This window comes from Misgurnus anguillicaudatus, chromosome 12, assembly GCF_027580225.2.
Source record: "Misgurnus anguillicaudatus chromosome 12, ASM2758022v2, whole genome shotgun sequence".
NCBI lineage: Eukaryota > Metazoa > Chordata > Actinopteri > Cypriniformes > Cobitidae > Misgurnus > Misgurnus anguillicaudatus.
In genome coordinates, this window is record NC_073348.2 from 39,507,020 (window position 1) to 39,522,370 (window position 15,351).

The 15,351-nt window shown below is 39.3% G+C and overlaps 1 protein-coding gene across 1 annotated transcript in view; it reads left to right on the forward strand.

Moving 5' to 3' along the window:
* Window positions 1–15,351, forward strand: part of zswim6 (zinc finger, SWIM-type containing 6) — a 79,981-nt gene that overhangs the window by 50,797 nt on the left and 13,833 nt on the right. The window contains exons 5-9 of the mRNA XM_055207472.2: window positions 4,470–4,649; window positions 6,194–6,370; window positions 6,606–6,752; window positions 10,102–10,251; window positions 14,613–14,879. Of these exons, the coding sequence (XP_055063447.1) occupies window positions 4,470–4,649; window positions 6,194–6,370; window positions 6,606–6,752; window positions 10,102–10,251; window positions 14,613–14,879 (921 nt within the window). The remainder of the gene's footprint in view (window positions 1–4,469; window positions 4,650–6,193; window positions 6,371–6,605; window positions 6,753–10,101; window positions 10,252–14,612; window positions 14,880–15,351) is intronic.

Below are 15,351 nucleotides of genomic sequence, written 5' to 3' on the forward strand. Positions count from 1 at the left end.
CGTTATAAATGCTGTAAACATGTCGGCAGTGTGAAAGCATTTTAAAGTGTCAGATAAATAGATTTCATTGCTGAACATTCGGTGCATCCCCTATACAGAAGGAGATGAGAGTATCTGTGTTACATATAGAAAGTATAGCAACCCGCGAGTCCAAGACACTAGCAATGTTGCAAATGACACCTAAGATACTAAAAATCTAATGTTCTTTCAATTAACATCAAGGTACATACAGTAGATACCCAAAATGTGTCAGCATAAAGTCTGCTGCAGTTTATTTCAGATGATTTTGATACCATCCCGCTTCTAGATATCTAGATGCTACAAAGTGTGTCAAACTAAACTCCGAGTATCTTTCAAGTGTTTGATCCGCTCCTCAACTCCAGCAGCCATTTTGAGAGCCCTTATAACCCCCTGAAGAGCTCACAGAGGGGTCCTGGTTCATTAAAGAGAGGGACAGATCTGTTCTCTCTCTCTTTTTCTATCCCTCAGATGAATCATTATGGCTGTCAGACCCTCTAAGCCCCACCGTAATTGGAGAGGCCTTCGTTATGAAGGCTGCCCCCTCCTCTTCCTCCCTGACAGGCACGATAATACGAAGACCGTTTCATTAAATCCCGGACACTTAATCTGACACCGGCGGTCAGGTAGGCACTGAGGATGAGGAGACGTCTGCCAGCGAGTGTGCGAGAGAGATTACAGCCCAGATTTATATTCCCACCCCTCCCAACATTCCTCGCTCCATCCGTCTTCTGCCTCCTCCGCTGGGAGACGGTCGCTTTTGTTGGGGGAACAAAGGCCTGTTTGCATCAGGCAGGTCTTGATGGCTGTTTGGATTGGTTTGCTGTGGTTTTTCTTTATAGGTCGATATATTGTTCAGATTGTGAGATTGACCACCAGTATCTAGCTATGAAACGGATAATGCTAATTAATTTTAATGCATTTCAAGCGCGTTTTCTGAATAAAATAATTGTTTCTTTTAAATTTTGGGATTTTGTGCCACGGGAATTAATTGGATTGTGAAAAGTGGGTGGAGCAACTTTTATGAGAACTAATGTTTTACTTTGGGATAACGTGATTGATGAATTATGCACAATAACACCAGAAATGTGTATTCGGTAAATGGGGCCAATTATGATTTTTGACCGCAAAGGTAAAGTGTATAATTGCGTGTGCACCACCAGGGGCTCGAAACTGAATTACAAAAATAATGATTTCCAAACATACACATCCCGCAGAGGACTTGCTATACCACTGTAAAAAATGCATGTTTGCATGGCATGAAATGATGCATGGCCTCAGTAAAAAAGCTTTTTTATTTGTTTGATGCACATTTGGCACCAACGTTTTTGGCCACTAGCTTTTTTGTGTAGAACCACAGGACCTGGCAGGGAGGATGAGATTTGGAGTGAAAGCTCAAATTAGGTCCATGAAAGCCACGGTCGAATCGAATGTGGGGGAGGGATGCAGTGTGTTCCTGTCTGCGGGCACATGAATGCATTCGACAGCGCTCAATATTGTTTTAATTAATCCGGGCACAGGGGCATGCGTGGTGAAAGCGACTCCTTTTCATCTAGGTTACGTATGACGGAGGAGACTTGAAAATTAGGCCACGATTTCTCTCAGCTGACGTGATTACACTAGCGAGCGCTAATCCTTTACGTTAGCCAAACACAAAGCCGCAGTGCCAGCAAATTCAAGACAATGGAAAGGTAGATAGCAAGCAACGTCTTGATTAGCATGTAGCGCGTTAGCAGCGTCGGTTTCTCGCCTCTTTTTCGTCGACTTTCGTCTTGGAATTGTAAGAAATTACGGATCAATTCCAATTTTAATTTAAGAAAGATTATCGACCTAATTGTTCCCAACTAGGTATTTACTAAATATACTAGCGAGAATTTGGTTGATTGAATTTTTGTTAAGCATGCATATTTCAGCGTGCACGTATTTCATGTTGTCCTCCAACAGTCCAAACAAAGAGGCGAAACTCGCGTCCCCACCCCCTCCAGAAGCCTCCCTCATTTTTCCAGATCATTTCCTCACATCCTCTCCTCTTGCATCCCATTTCTCCTCCTTCGCTTTTCTCTCCATCTCGCTCTCCTTTGTATTCCCATCTTTTTCTCCGTGGCTATCTAATTCCTCTCCTGCCATCATCCATTTGTTTCTCTCCCTCTCTTCATTTCTCTTCCCGTCTCGTTTCTTTCCTGCTCCTTTGCCCCTCCTCCACCTCGCCCGCTCCTCCTTTCAGCTGGCTCTCGCAGGTAGTCTCGGCGTGTCATTGTGGAGCACTCTGGGAGTGATTAAACCATCATACACAATCTGTATGGCGCGGTGCTCGCGTCAGCCTTCATACATCACTGCCTAATGCAGCCAATGGGATGAATTAGAGGCGAAATGAACCTCGTGGGTTGCCGGCAATGCCCAGCAACTTTACCCGGTGAGGGCCGAATGAGTATCGATCCAGAGCCGTATATGAGAGCGTTCTGCTTAACTTTGTGGTTCTTTGGCTTCAAATTGGCTTTCGTCTCTGGATGGATATCAGATAACTGAGTTTCTTTTTTTCAAATCGGGGATTGGGGTCATTGTGTATTGGGGATACTATTGTTGTATTACATTTATGCGTTGATGGACCCTGGACTCTAGCTTTTGGAAAAACATTTATTCATCACTATGCAATATCACGTTTTAAGCATATATGATTTTTCTCATTATACAACATGTTTACCCAATCAAACTAACTGCTTTCAGTTTTGTGCATTTCTCGTCAACTTTAATAAGCAAAAATATAACGTTGATTTGTAGAAATTGTAGACCTTAGTAAGACAGTACTACAAATTTAAAGTAGAGCATAAATGACATAAGTTAAACTGAAGTCCTGTGAAGTGACCTAGTCGTAAAGGTACATTACTCATTTGTCTGCGTTAACAGTAAATGGGTTGAGTCGAGCAGTCAGCTGACCTATGTATACGTTTTATTTGTCAAACGAAATGAAGCCGCTGTTTAAACGTTTACTAACCTTTTTGTATCTCTGTAACCTTGTTGACAAGGATTTTAACCTCAATAGATAGTTTGGAGGCCCTTTAAATATTAATGTCATATTGCTGGCTTTGCTATACCTTTCGAAATGTAAGTAAATGTTATTTGTTTGCATAAAAATAAATGCATCCTGAGCTTTTTTACGTCACAGCCACAATGCTGAGATATTGTTGATGGTTGCAAGACCATTGCTATGTTGTTGTTCCTGTATGTGTTTGATCCGAAAGAAACACTTATGGGGGATACACACCAAACACGAGTTTAACGATTTGCGCGAGTAGATCACATAAAGAGTCAATGCAAACACGCGATTAGACGTGTCGGTGCGCAATGCGAATTACTCGAAATGGCCGGCGCGTTTGCCGCGAAAACATTCGCTTTAAAATATTCAACTCAAGCGAAAAATTCGCCTGACACTAAGTTAAATCCCGCGAGTAATCTAGAGCGAGCAACGCGATGCTACGCGTTTGGTGTGTACGTAGTATTACACATACAAAAAACTAGGGATGCTCCGATCGATCGGCCGATAATGCTTGCTATGCTTCTCAATGAATTACAGCGAAATGCCACTACATCCAAAAGCCAGGGGGCGCTCTCGTGCAGAAACTCAAAATGCGCTGTAGACGAAGAACAATACACACGCAGCTATGATGACACGCAGCTCCAGGAAATGTCTTACGGATATATTTATATTGCTGTTCTTCAAACCTTTTCAGGTATTTTCATGATAATAAAGAATATATTTAATAATTATGTTTGACGAGTGTTGCTTTTTCAAATCCATGTTATAAACGACTCAAACTAACAGTGATTTTAGATCGATAAGGACTTACTGATCAAAGCCGTAATACATGAAATAGCTGTAATAAGATCGGCTGTCCGATTCAGAATAGTGATCGGCCACGTATTTTTAGTGGAGATCGTCATTGATCGGAGCATCCCTGCAAAATAAACACATACCTTGCATAATGCACATTCAATTTACACCAAATGTATAAATGTAATTGTAGTTGCTAATGTGCAATAGTTTTAGCATATTGTCCGACTGCTCTGTATGGTTTTCTTTGATATTTTGAATATTTATCTCTCCGAACGTTTATCATCTGCCGAATTTTTTTTTGTGTTAGCCCAGATGGTTATGCGCTCAATGTAATATTTTAAAGTATGGATTACGAGTGATTTTAACAGTGATGCCCCTGCGAACATCATCATTATTTTCATAGCTAGATACATTATCGTTTATTATTTATACTTAATGGAAAAACTGTAATATCAAATAAAAAAATGAACTTGTCCCCAAGTGCTATGCTTATGCCCAAATATATTCCTTAGTCTGTGTGTGAAGATGATGATGATATAACCAAGCATTTCTCCATCGTCGCCGTCTATCTCCAATCCCGTCTTTGTGTTGACGCCGTCTCTCTCTCTTTCTCTCCCAGGTGCCTTGTGGATGTGCATCGTGCTAAACCCCCACTGTAAGCCCGAACAGAAGGCCGCTTGGCTCCGACAGCTGAAGAAGTGGAACAGTGTGGACGTGTGCCCCTTGGAGGATGGTAACCACGGCAACGAGCTGCCCAATTTAACCAATGCCTTGCCTCAGGGTGCGCACGGGAACCAAGGTAAGCGTGTGCACGCGTGGCGGGGAGGGTGGAAAACGGGTCTTTTAATCAAGCGTGCCGCCCGGCGCCCCTTTTATTAGGCTTTGTGTGACTAATGGAATGCCCATAATAACAATGGTTTAGTACTTCCTCACCAGCTTTTGTCCTTGCTGCAAATCATAACTGTGGGCAATGGCTGTGGGGTTAGGAAGCGGGTGAAATGGCTCTATTGAAACTTTTTGATTTGTCAGGCTTTTTGTGTCGGGCGAAAAGGGCCGAAGAAATTTTTGATTTCGTTATAAATATTCATGCTCTGGATGGGTAATTGCTCAGAAATGACTTTCTTCCTTAGGCATCGGTGTAATAGGCTGTAGACAGAAAGGTGCAGATTTGTTGGATGTTAGACGTGTTCGGGTAGTGATAGGATTGATTTCCCATATTTACATTTATGCATTTATTCAAAGAAACATTACAAAGTATAGATTTTAACAGTGTATGAGCCTAAATGTTAAAGCTTTTCTCTGGTTTGCATTAGGGCTCTGCATTATCATTTTGTTTTGCTACACTACAAAAAATTATTTTTAAGAAAAAAATCTTATTTTCTTGATGAGCAAAATGACCCAAGAAAACAAGTCCAGTTTTCAGACCAACAATATCAAATTCAAGTGATTTTGTGCATAAAACAAGCAAAAAATCTGCCATTGGGGTAAGCAAAAAAATCTTTACAATTTTTCTTAAACACTAAATTCAAGGAAAATTCAAGAAAAATTTGCTTACCAGATTGGCAGATTTTTTTTTGCTTGTTTTATGCACAATTTGATATTTTTGGTCTAAAAACTAGACTTATTTTCTTGGGTCTTTTTGCTCATTAAGATAAAGCATCTTAATCTAAGAATTTTTAGATATTTTTACTGAAAGCAAGACAAAAATACTAAGAATTTTTTTCTTGAAAACATTTTTTGCAGTGTATATTCTACATTTTTTTTATTGACTTTAGTTTATTTAGTTTACTTAGTTTTTCCTGCATTGTATATTTTGCATCATATCTTTTAAATCGACCTTGAATTGACAAAATGTTAAATGCTCTCTCATTTGTAAGTTACTTTGAATAGAAGCGTCTACTAAATAAATAAATGTAAACTTATCATCAATGGGTTTTTGGTCAATATATTGATCGTAAAGTCTTGGCACAGATGTGTAAATACATTTTAAAAAAGATGACCCTGCCTGTGAAAACCCAGCAATGTAAAGCGCAAAATATAATCTTGAATATTAACTGAGTAAGATTGAAATGCTCCTCATCTCTATTAGATTATGAGACTTGGATTTCACAGATATATTCTTTCTAGCTATACATCGCTCAGTCCTCCACACCCAAGCCATCTCGCAACAGACACGCTCATATCTGCAACATCCGTGACTGACAGCTGAGCTCGCTGGACTAATCTGCAACTTATTTGCGAAGGTTTTTCGGCTTCGCCCCAGACTGACGGGCCCTCGGGGGCCTCGCTCTCAAAGCTGGCATTGAGAATGACAGAGCAATTTCCTCTTCTCTCCCCCCTCAGATTCGGGCGCCAGGCCCCACCGGACGGTTTTCACGCGAGCCATCGAGGCATGCGATCTCCACTGGCAAGACAGCCACTTGCAGCACATTATCAACGACGACCTCTACACCAACTACTGTTACCATGACAACACTGAAAATTCGCTCTTTGACTCTCGCGGCTGGCCCCTGTGGCACGGTGAGCGGAAAATGACGTTTGCTTGACTCGCCTCTTTGTGCGGTCTACGGCTTTAACAGAAAAGCAAGTTAAAGTGAAAAGTATGAATAGATGCTTTATATGGAACGAGAACAAGAGTTTCTAACAAAATGAAAGGAATTTTTCATTTTTGTGCCGCTCGGCCAGATGCAAGTTTGCATGTGGGTGAATGTTACTATTGTGCTCATTCAAGGGTTTTTTGGGGTTTGTGTGACAGAACACGTACCTACGGCCTGCGCCAGGGTGGATGCACTGAGATCTCACGGTTACCCGCGGGAGGCGCTGCGATTGGCCATCGCCATCGTCAACACCCTACGGAGGCAACAGCAGAAACAGCTGGAACTCTTTCGAAACCACAAGAAAGGTAAAACAAGAACCTTAGTTTTAGTCTTGACTGTTTAGTTACGAACATTTTTAAAGATTATATGAAGGTTCAAACGGGTTGTATGCACAAATGATTTTATCACTCGAGTACAACACTGTACTATTTGGCCGCACTTTAGCTTTTACCTTTTAAATGCCCTACACCAATCATTATTACATTACTGGGTTTTTAGCGACCCATAATGTATATCTAACACCAATCTCTAAGCGTACGCTATAGTCATAATACTTCATTAATGATTACAAAATGATAAAATGAAGCATATGAAGAGTTCAGATAGACATGTGCATCTCGCATTTTTTCTTTAACATGAGCGTTTTTATTAAAGGATTACTTCACTCTATAAAAAATCTGATAGTTTACGCACCCCCATGCCATGCACGTTGTTTATGTCTTTCTTTGTTCAATCGAGAAGAATTTTTTTTTTAGGAATTCCAGGATTTGTCTCCATATAGTGGACTTTATTGGACCTCAACAGTTTACAGTTTCAATACAATACAAAGGACTCTAAACGATCCCCATCGAGGCATAAGGGTCTAATCTAGCGAAACGATCATCATTTTAAAAAATATTTTTCAACCACATCTTCTCGTCTTGCGCTAGTCTTGTGATGCACCAGCGTGACCTTACGTATTACGTAATCACGTCGAAATGTCACGGATGACGTATGCGAACTAACGATCCAGTGTTTACAAGTGTGTAGAAAGAGGAGCGTTCAGACATTGTTGTATGTTAAATTATATGAATTAACGTCTTTGTTTCAGTATATTGTTTAAAATGGTCCGCAAGTGTGCGTTTCACATATGTAATGCGTGACCTCTCAACGTAATTACGTAATACGTAAGGTCGTGCTGGCGCATCACACGGCTATTGCCACGGCTAGGTAAGACCCTTATGCCTCGGTTGGGATCATTTAAAGCCCTTTGAAGCTGCATTGAAACCATAACTGTTAAGGTTCACAAAAGTCCACTATATGGAAAAAATCCTGTAATGTTTTCCTTCAAAAAAAAAAAAAAACTTAATTTCTTCTCTACTAAACAAAGAAAGACATAAACATCTTGGTGAGTATAGAGGGTTTCAGCAGTGACAACATAAACAAGCGGCTTTCGTGGTCAGCACGTAACTTCCGGTGAACTCTGCGAAGAATAAATAACAACAAATTCCTTTTAAAGTAGTTTATTCATATAACAAGTAAAATAAACAACACGTAGATTACATAGGAATCCAAACATTTGTTATTTTCGACGAGGTTTTTGTTTAAGAGTTCAGTTTCAGCAACTAGTCAGACCATTAAACAAACAGAAACCGGAAGTAAAGTTCGGACCAGACGCTTATTGCGTCACCGCATGTGCTTCTGATGAAACAGTCTATATTATCAGGATTTTTATGAAGTGGAATATTCCTGAAATGAAAAGGTTATTAGTCAGTAATTAAAATGCCTTATTTTTACAAATGTCACTTTAGTCATTTAAATGGTATATCTAACAAATATGACCACCTTTCGCTGCAAAACCCTCTAAGTGCATGCATGCTTTTGCACCTTTGAAATTATATGCATTGGGAAAAGGGCTATACAAATAAATCTGAACTGAATTTGAATGGAATTAAACCAATTAACTGATGTCATTCCAGGTCAAGGGTTAATATCTGATCACAAATCAGTCGTTTTACTGATAAAATATAACATCATTCTGTTTGGTCAGCAGAGCAGTTTATAAATGAGCATTCTGTAGAGGAAAGTGTTTGTTTATTAACCACAGCAGTGCGTAATGCATCATATTAAGAACAAGATGAGCGACCATTAAAGCATGAATTAAAATTACTTAGAACGATGACCATTTCTGGCACAATTCTCCACTCTGAAGTGTTGTTCTGTGCCTGTATATGAGCAGAGACAAATTTCATAAAATTGTGAATATTTTGATTCATCACTATCTAAACGTGAAGCCAATATTTTCACAATTTGCAAAAAACAGTTATTAGGTGCGTTTCCAAGTGGTATTGGTAAACTAGTAACCAACAGTAAATAAAACAAGCATGCTTAGAAAATAGAGACATGGCTGCATTTAGTTACGACTGGGCAAGTTATAAACTTACTAGCAGTGCAGCTTGTAATTGACAAACTGAATGCTGTGCACAGAAGAAGGAATGCAGAGTTTTTGATGCAGGTACTAGCAGCAAGGGCAATGCGATGACGTCGATCCCCATATATGGGAAAGACAACATCAACTGATACAGCTACACGATCAAACACATGTGTTTAATGTTCGCTATGTTAAAATTTATTGGGTAAATACGTTTCCATTTTCCGTTATTCGCATTTACTCTTTATCGCATAAGTCAAAAAACTACAGAGCCCCTAAAGGTGACATTGGAGTAAAAAAATCTAAAGTTTAGTTTCATGTGCTCACGTGAAACTTTCATGTGCAGAATTTTTTTTAAAGCTTAGTATCACGTGCACACGCAATAGTTTCACGTGCGCACGCGAAACTAAACTTTTTATTAAATTTTTTCTCCATGTCCCCTTAGGGGCTCCGTAAGAAACACCTGAGCGAATGTAAAAACGTTTCTGCGAATTAAGGGAATTTTATTCGAAATTTGTTGTTTACATCACTCGTTTCTAATGTGATTCTTCGATATGTGCATAAAATCAGTGTGATGGAAACCCACCTACTGACACACTCGACTTGCATCAGCAACAGCGTCTCGTTCTCATGTTGACAGAGTTCATCGACTCTCGTTGAAAATGAGCGACTTCCGAATCGTATTACGCAGCAGACGTGCCTTCCAGATTCTGTTTCCCTCCATCATTTCCCTTCTCTCCATTCTTATTAATACAAGTGGCAAAAAGGCCAAAAAACATTAAACAACAGTTCAACCAATTATCCTTTGAATATTGTGTATCATATTCAGTGTCTAATGGCCGGGGAACGGTTTTATGCAGCTCCGCTCTTCACTCAAGCTAAATGTCCACTCATGCCCAGTAGGGCGCAGGTCAATTGCATTTATATGCAAATGACTGCATGTGGTGATAGTGCCCACGCATAATTCATAATATTCAAATGAGGCGGCTGTACGTCCTGATCTGGGGCTTTTTATGAAAAACTGCGATGACTCGATGCAACATGCGTACCGTCACTGCTGGTGCAAATTTCGAATCAACATCACTACACATTTTCCCAATGCATTTTGGGATTGCACACATTAATCTTAAATTACTGCCTACTAGGGAGTCTATGACTGTTGCTTAGCTAGGCAGATCTTCAAGGTTTAGAAAAGCTAAAGTGTATGTTGTGCTCAGTATGCTCAGGTCTCTTTCACTTTCCAGACCTGCTTCATAAAGGTGTGACGTCCATCACGAATCTAGAAGGATGGGTGGGTCACCCGCTGGATCCCATCGGGACTCTGTTCAGCACATTGATGGAAACCGGTCGTGGAGATGAAGATGCATCACACGGAGGGTTCCTGGATTTCTCAGGTACGAACGCATGAGATGCAGCGCTGCACGATGTGGGTTATTTATGAGGTGCAACATCACTGTCGAATTCAACATCTCAGTGCCACATTCATTCTCCAGCAAATTAAAGGTTTAAAGCGTGTTTTTTAGACAGCACGTGCTCGATCCTCTCTGGAATGAAGCTCACGTATGCTGCTGCTGCTGCTTTAGATTAAAAAGATGGTGAGCTTAAAAGTGAGCGGCTTTTTATCTCAACCTAAAAGTCGTAACTTCACTTTTCCCTGCTGCATTTTTAATGCACTTTTAATTTTAATGTTTCTCTGTTCCCATCTCTTATTCATGAGCTTTGATTGGAGAGATGACTGTATCACAATCAGAGAACACGCTGCTGCAATTATACAGTATTGTTGCCTTTGGGCTCGGCCCCGTTCTGATTGGCACAGGAAAGGAGACGGGCAAGCACACCCGGTTATATAAGAAGTATATATGTGCGAAATCCCTTTGCCACAGTATTGTGTAGGGTTCATGTGGGTTCGTTTGATAGATTTTCAATATTCTGGTTATTGCTTGATTGTTTCTGTGGCCTGTATACGTCTCCAATATGTTAGTGCATGTCAAACCCAATGCCAAACCTGTCCTATTTGTGTTTTCTGGTATGGAGTAAAAGCGTTTGTCCAGTTTAAATCACCTCTGCTTAAATTACACCTTCACTTACGTCCTTCACTTTATACTAGACGTGGGGTTTATTAGGTGAGGATAAATAGGACAATTTGGGAAGACATGGGGAAGAAAAATAAGTGTAAAACCTTAGACTTTAACCTCTTTGCTCTTGGTTTTGATGTTAAAAATTAAAAAGAGGATTTATTAAAACATGGTTGCTTTTCATTGCTATTGGTGGCATTGAGGTGTAACCAAAAACGCTGTGGATTTACTGTAATTTTACTGATTTTTGCATGCGTTGCATCAATTAATAGAGCATTGTGTTAGCAGCGCAAACATGGTGGGTTCAAATCCCAAGAAACGCGCATATTGATAAAAATTGATCTTTTCTTCAGTTCACTGCAAGTTGTTTTGGATAAAAGTGTCTGCTTAATGCATAAATGTGTTGTGTTTTATTAGAAGTGAGGGATTTGCTGAAAAGTCTTTTTAGAAAACCGGTTTTCATTTTAGCATGTCTGTAGGCTCTTATGCAAAGCATATGTAATTTTGCTGGCAAACTGCGGCCCATGTTTGCATGCTTAAATCTCAGTTTAAGAAGCCTGACGGGTCATCGACTCAGCTCTTATAATACTACATTCACATTTACAGACAAGGCTTAAAGGAAAACTGTATTTACATAGGCATAGATGAATAAAAAGAGCCTCAAACACGATTGTTTCCTCCTCCTTATGTAAATCTCATGCATGCAAAAGACGGCTGGAAAACAGACCAATCTCAACATAACACCAACTGTGACATTAAATTAAGTACAATGTTGTTACAATGCTTAAAACTAATGTATGACTGCTGAATTAGTGCTATATGCTAGTTAATGCTATATGCTAGCGTTTAGGCTGAAGTTTTGATGTTATTATTGACGTTACAGTTACGTTTTGCAGGTCCATACTGAAAAAACACTCAGAAACGTCCATTAACAATCTCCAAACAATTGATTATTCCTCAAAATCTGATATAGACTCAAACATAAGATCTGTTTACACACACACAGAGCTACTGAAGGAGCTGCTCTGAGAAACAGCCAATCAGAACAGAGTTCAACATTATTATTAATTACTCTTTCAAATAAGGTAATAATAGATAATTTAATTCTAAAAGTAAATCTTACGGTTGTAAATGGACATTTTTGCACTTAATAAAGCCACAAACCTTCTATCGGTTCACAGATTATTACAATGCATTCTCTGGCACCTTTAAGCCTGGTTCCAGAATAAAATGCATGTTTGAATTTTCTTACAATTGATAAAATATATCAGTCCCATTCGCTTGTTAAGTCTGACGTCAACTTCTGGGTCCAAACGCTCCATCAGATGCATTAAGCAAACAACAAACTATACTAATAAACATTTACAGTGCAGTGTAAACTTACTGAAAATCACGATTTTAACCCTTACCTCCATACTGAAATTTCAATTGGCCAGAAAGTAATTAATCTTTTATGAATTGGTAAAGTATTGTTGTCTGGGACATTCTGAGCGTGGAGAATGTACCGCACGTTTATAAAAATATAGCTTAGATGTGTTATATGTGTGAAACCGGGCCTCAGTGTTTAAGTATGCACAACTTTTATCTGCATTAGATTTGACTTTTTACGTCGGAATTGATTCATTAGAAAGTAAAAAAATCAAGAGTAAACATTGCATGCGTCTGGAGTAAACATTACTGTATTTTTTTTCATAACTTGGCTGGTGCTGCGTCTTATAATCAGGTGCGCCTTGTAAGTCAGTATGAATTAATTTTGACATTTATGAGGCAAGAGACAACATTACCGTCTACAGCCGCGAGAGTCCGCCATATGCTGCTTCCGTATTTATGTAATTCAATGGATTCAGTGATGTGAAATGACGAGTATGCGAACTTTACGCTAGTTTGCGTGTTCGGTTAATTTAGCCTATTTAACCTTCCAGGTAAGTTCTGTATGCTATGGTTTATTGTTTAAATAACCGATAATATTACTTTTACGTACAGACATCTATTCAGCCTGGTGTTCTGTCCGCTGTTTAATTGAAAAACTTGCCTTTCCAGATTAAATGTCTGTTCTTCGGCTTGGATTTTGTGAAATAATTTTCTAAATAAACTTGACGTATAGTCCACTGTGACTTTTATATATGTTATTTCGTCTTAATGACGCATTTTTGAATGATGCGGCTTATACTCTGGTTTGGCTTTTAGTCCGGAAAGTACGGTAATTATTTGCATCTGTCTTTTTTTGCACCATTTTGTTGTTCCATTGCAATCTGACGTGGCAACAGACAGTGTTGGGGGTAATGCATTACTAGTAACGTGCATTAGGTAAAAATATTACTTTTCTGAAGTAATGAGTAAAGTAACGCATTACTTCATAAATGTAAAACTTAATATTTAAGTTACTTTTTTTTAAAAGTGATGCGAGTTACTTTTCAGTATAACGAATTCAATTTAAAAAAAATAATGTACTAAATTACACACACCTGAGCGAGAACAGTTTGAGTTGGAAACGGAGATGTCAGCTTGACATTTATGTGATTGAAATATGCAATTTCTGAATGCAGAACTTCCGAGTAATAATAAACACCTGCAAGGCCTGAAAGAGATCAAGCCTTAGCCAAGTAAGAAAAAGTTACTTAAAAGTTACTTAGACGTAACTTAAACGTAACTTTAAAGTAACGCAATTTGTTAGGTTTTTGGGGAGTAACTTAATATTGTAATGCATTACTTTTAAAAGTAACTTTCCCCAACACGGCATATAGGCAGAAACGAAAATGTGTGTTTGGCAAAAATGCGCAGATGGATATTACGTGAATTGATACGATAAATCGCGTGTCCCATTAAAAAGACCCGTCTAAAAATCGATTCTGAATCGCAAGGCTGCGATTTTGTGTTTCATGCGCAGCTTGTGCGTGTACTATGGCGTTTGGTCAGTAAGAAGTCCCTATCAATCTAAAATCATTACGAGTCAGAGTCGTTTATAACGTGCATCTAAAAAAGCAACATTTGTTAAACAAAATCATTCAAAATATTCTTTATTATCATGAAAATACCTGAAACAATTTGAAGAACGGCGATATGAATATTTTCTAGACATTTTCTGGAATAGCGTTTGTAATGCTACTACTTCTGTGGCACAATGTGAGATTCTGCACGCGAGCGCCCCATGTCTTTGGGATGTGCCGGGATTTCACCATAATTCATTCAAATTAATTAATTTATTGAGAAAACGAGAAATTAATCGTTACAGGCCTAGTTGAAAGTGTCAAAATAAAAATATGAAAATGTGCTGAGATCAACAACTTATAAACTATTTAATGCTGAATTGGGTTTGGGAAAATTTTTATTGAAAATTCGCCCATCATGTAGTTTTAAGATCAGATGCTCAGCCTGTCTCACTTTCTGTCTGTCTCTTTCTCTTTTTTTAATAGCTGCTACCTCATATCCAGCATTGAGGGTCTGTTCAGTGTTTCAGACATCTCATAGATATACATGAAGCAAATAATTTTCCAGTTTATGGTACAGTGCATTACCTCAGTCAGTCACAGGTTTAATTGAGCATGCTTTGGCTTCATTAGACCAGGCAGAGTTGGCTCATTATAAAGCAAGACCTGTCGAAAACCCGTTGGGTCTTGCTATAGTGGTCCAATGTCGCTTTCTCCTGATTGTGACTTTAGTTTCTTGACTCTTCTTCTCAGCCGGTCCAATGAGCTCCAGCAGACACAGCGAACTGCACTTGTTTCCGTCCACACGCCGATTCCTGGAAGAGGGCGAGTCGTATCTGGCCCTGGCGGTGGAGACGGCCCTGATGGGTTTGGGTCAGCAGAGGATCATGCCCGACGGACTGTACGCCCAGGAGAAGGTGTGTCGCAACGAGGAGCACCTGATCGCCAAGCTTCAGGAAGTGGACTTGGACGATACCCTGGTCAAGATCTTCCGTAAACAAGCCGTCTTCCTGTTAGAGGGTAAGTCTGGGTGCTTTCATAGATTTACAGACTGGGTAGGACAACAATTTCGTGGTTTAGCGGCTTTGGTTTTTCATTAACTTGAGGCTAAGAGGTGCAGTAGCCTGAGGAAATAGTTTGGGTTTAGTTAATGATTCTGTAATGGGTGCGTTTGGGTCTTCCTGCGTCAGCGAAATGTCTAGCTGAGTTTCTAAAGCATGTTTAAAAACAAATCTTTTTTTAAGCAAACAGCAGTGTTCAAGATAAATAAATACTAAAAATTGAATTTCTTGTTCTTGGAATGTTCTTAAGGAGATGTAAACACAGTTTGTTTGTTGTTTGCTAGTTTACGTTTTGCTCAGCTGTGTTCAGAATAAGGTTGTGACAATATACGGTACCGCCAATAACCGTGTCAACGAAAACCGCTATATACAGCAATATCGTAAATAATTCAGTTTGTCCTTAAGAGCCGCAATGGCGGAGTAAAATTTAC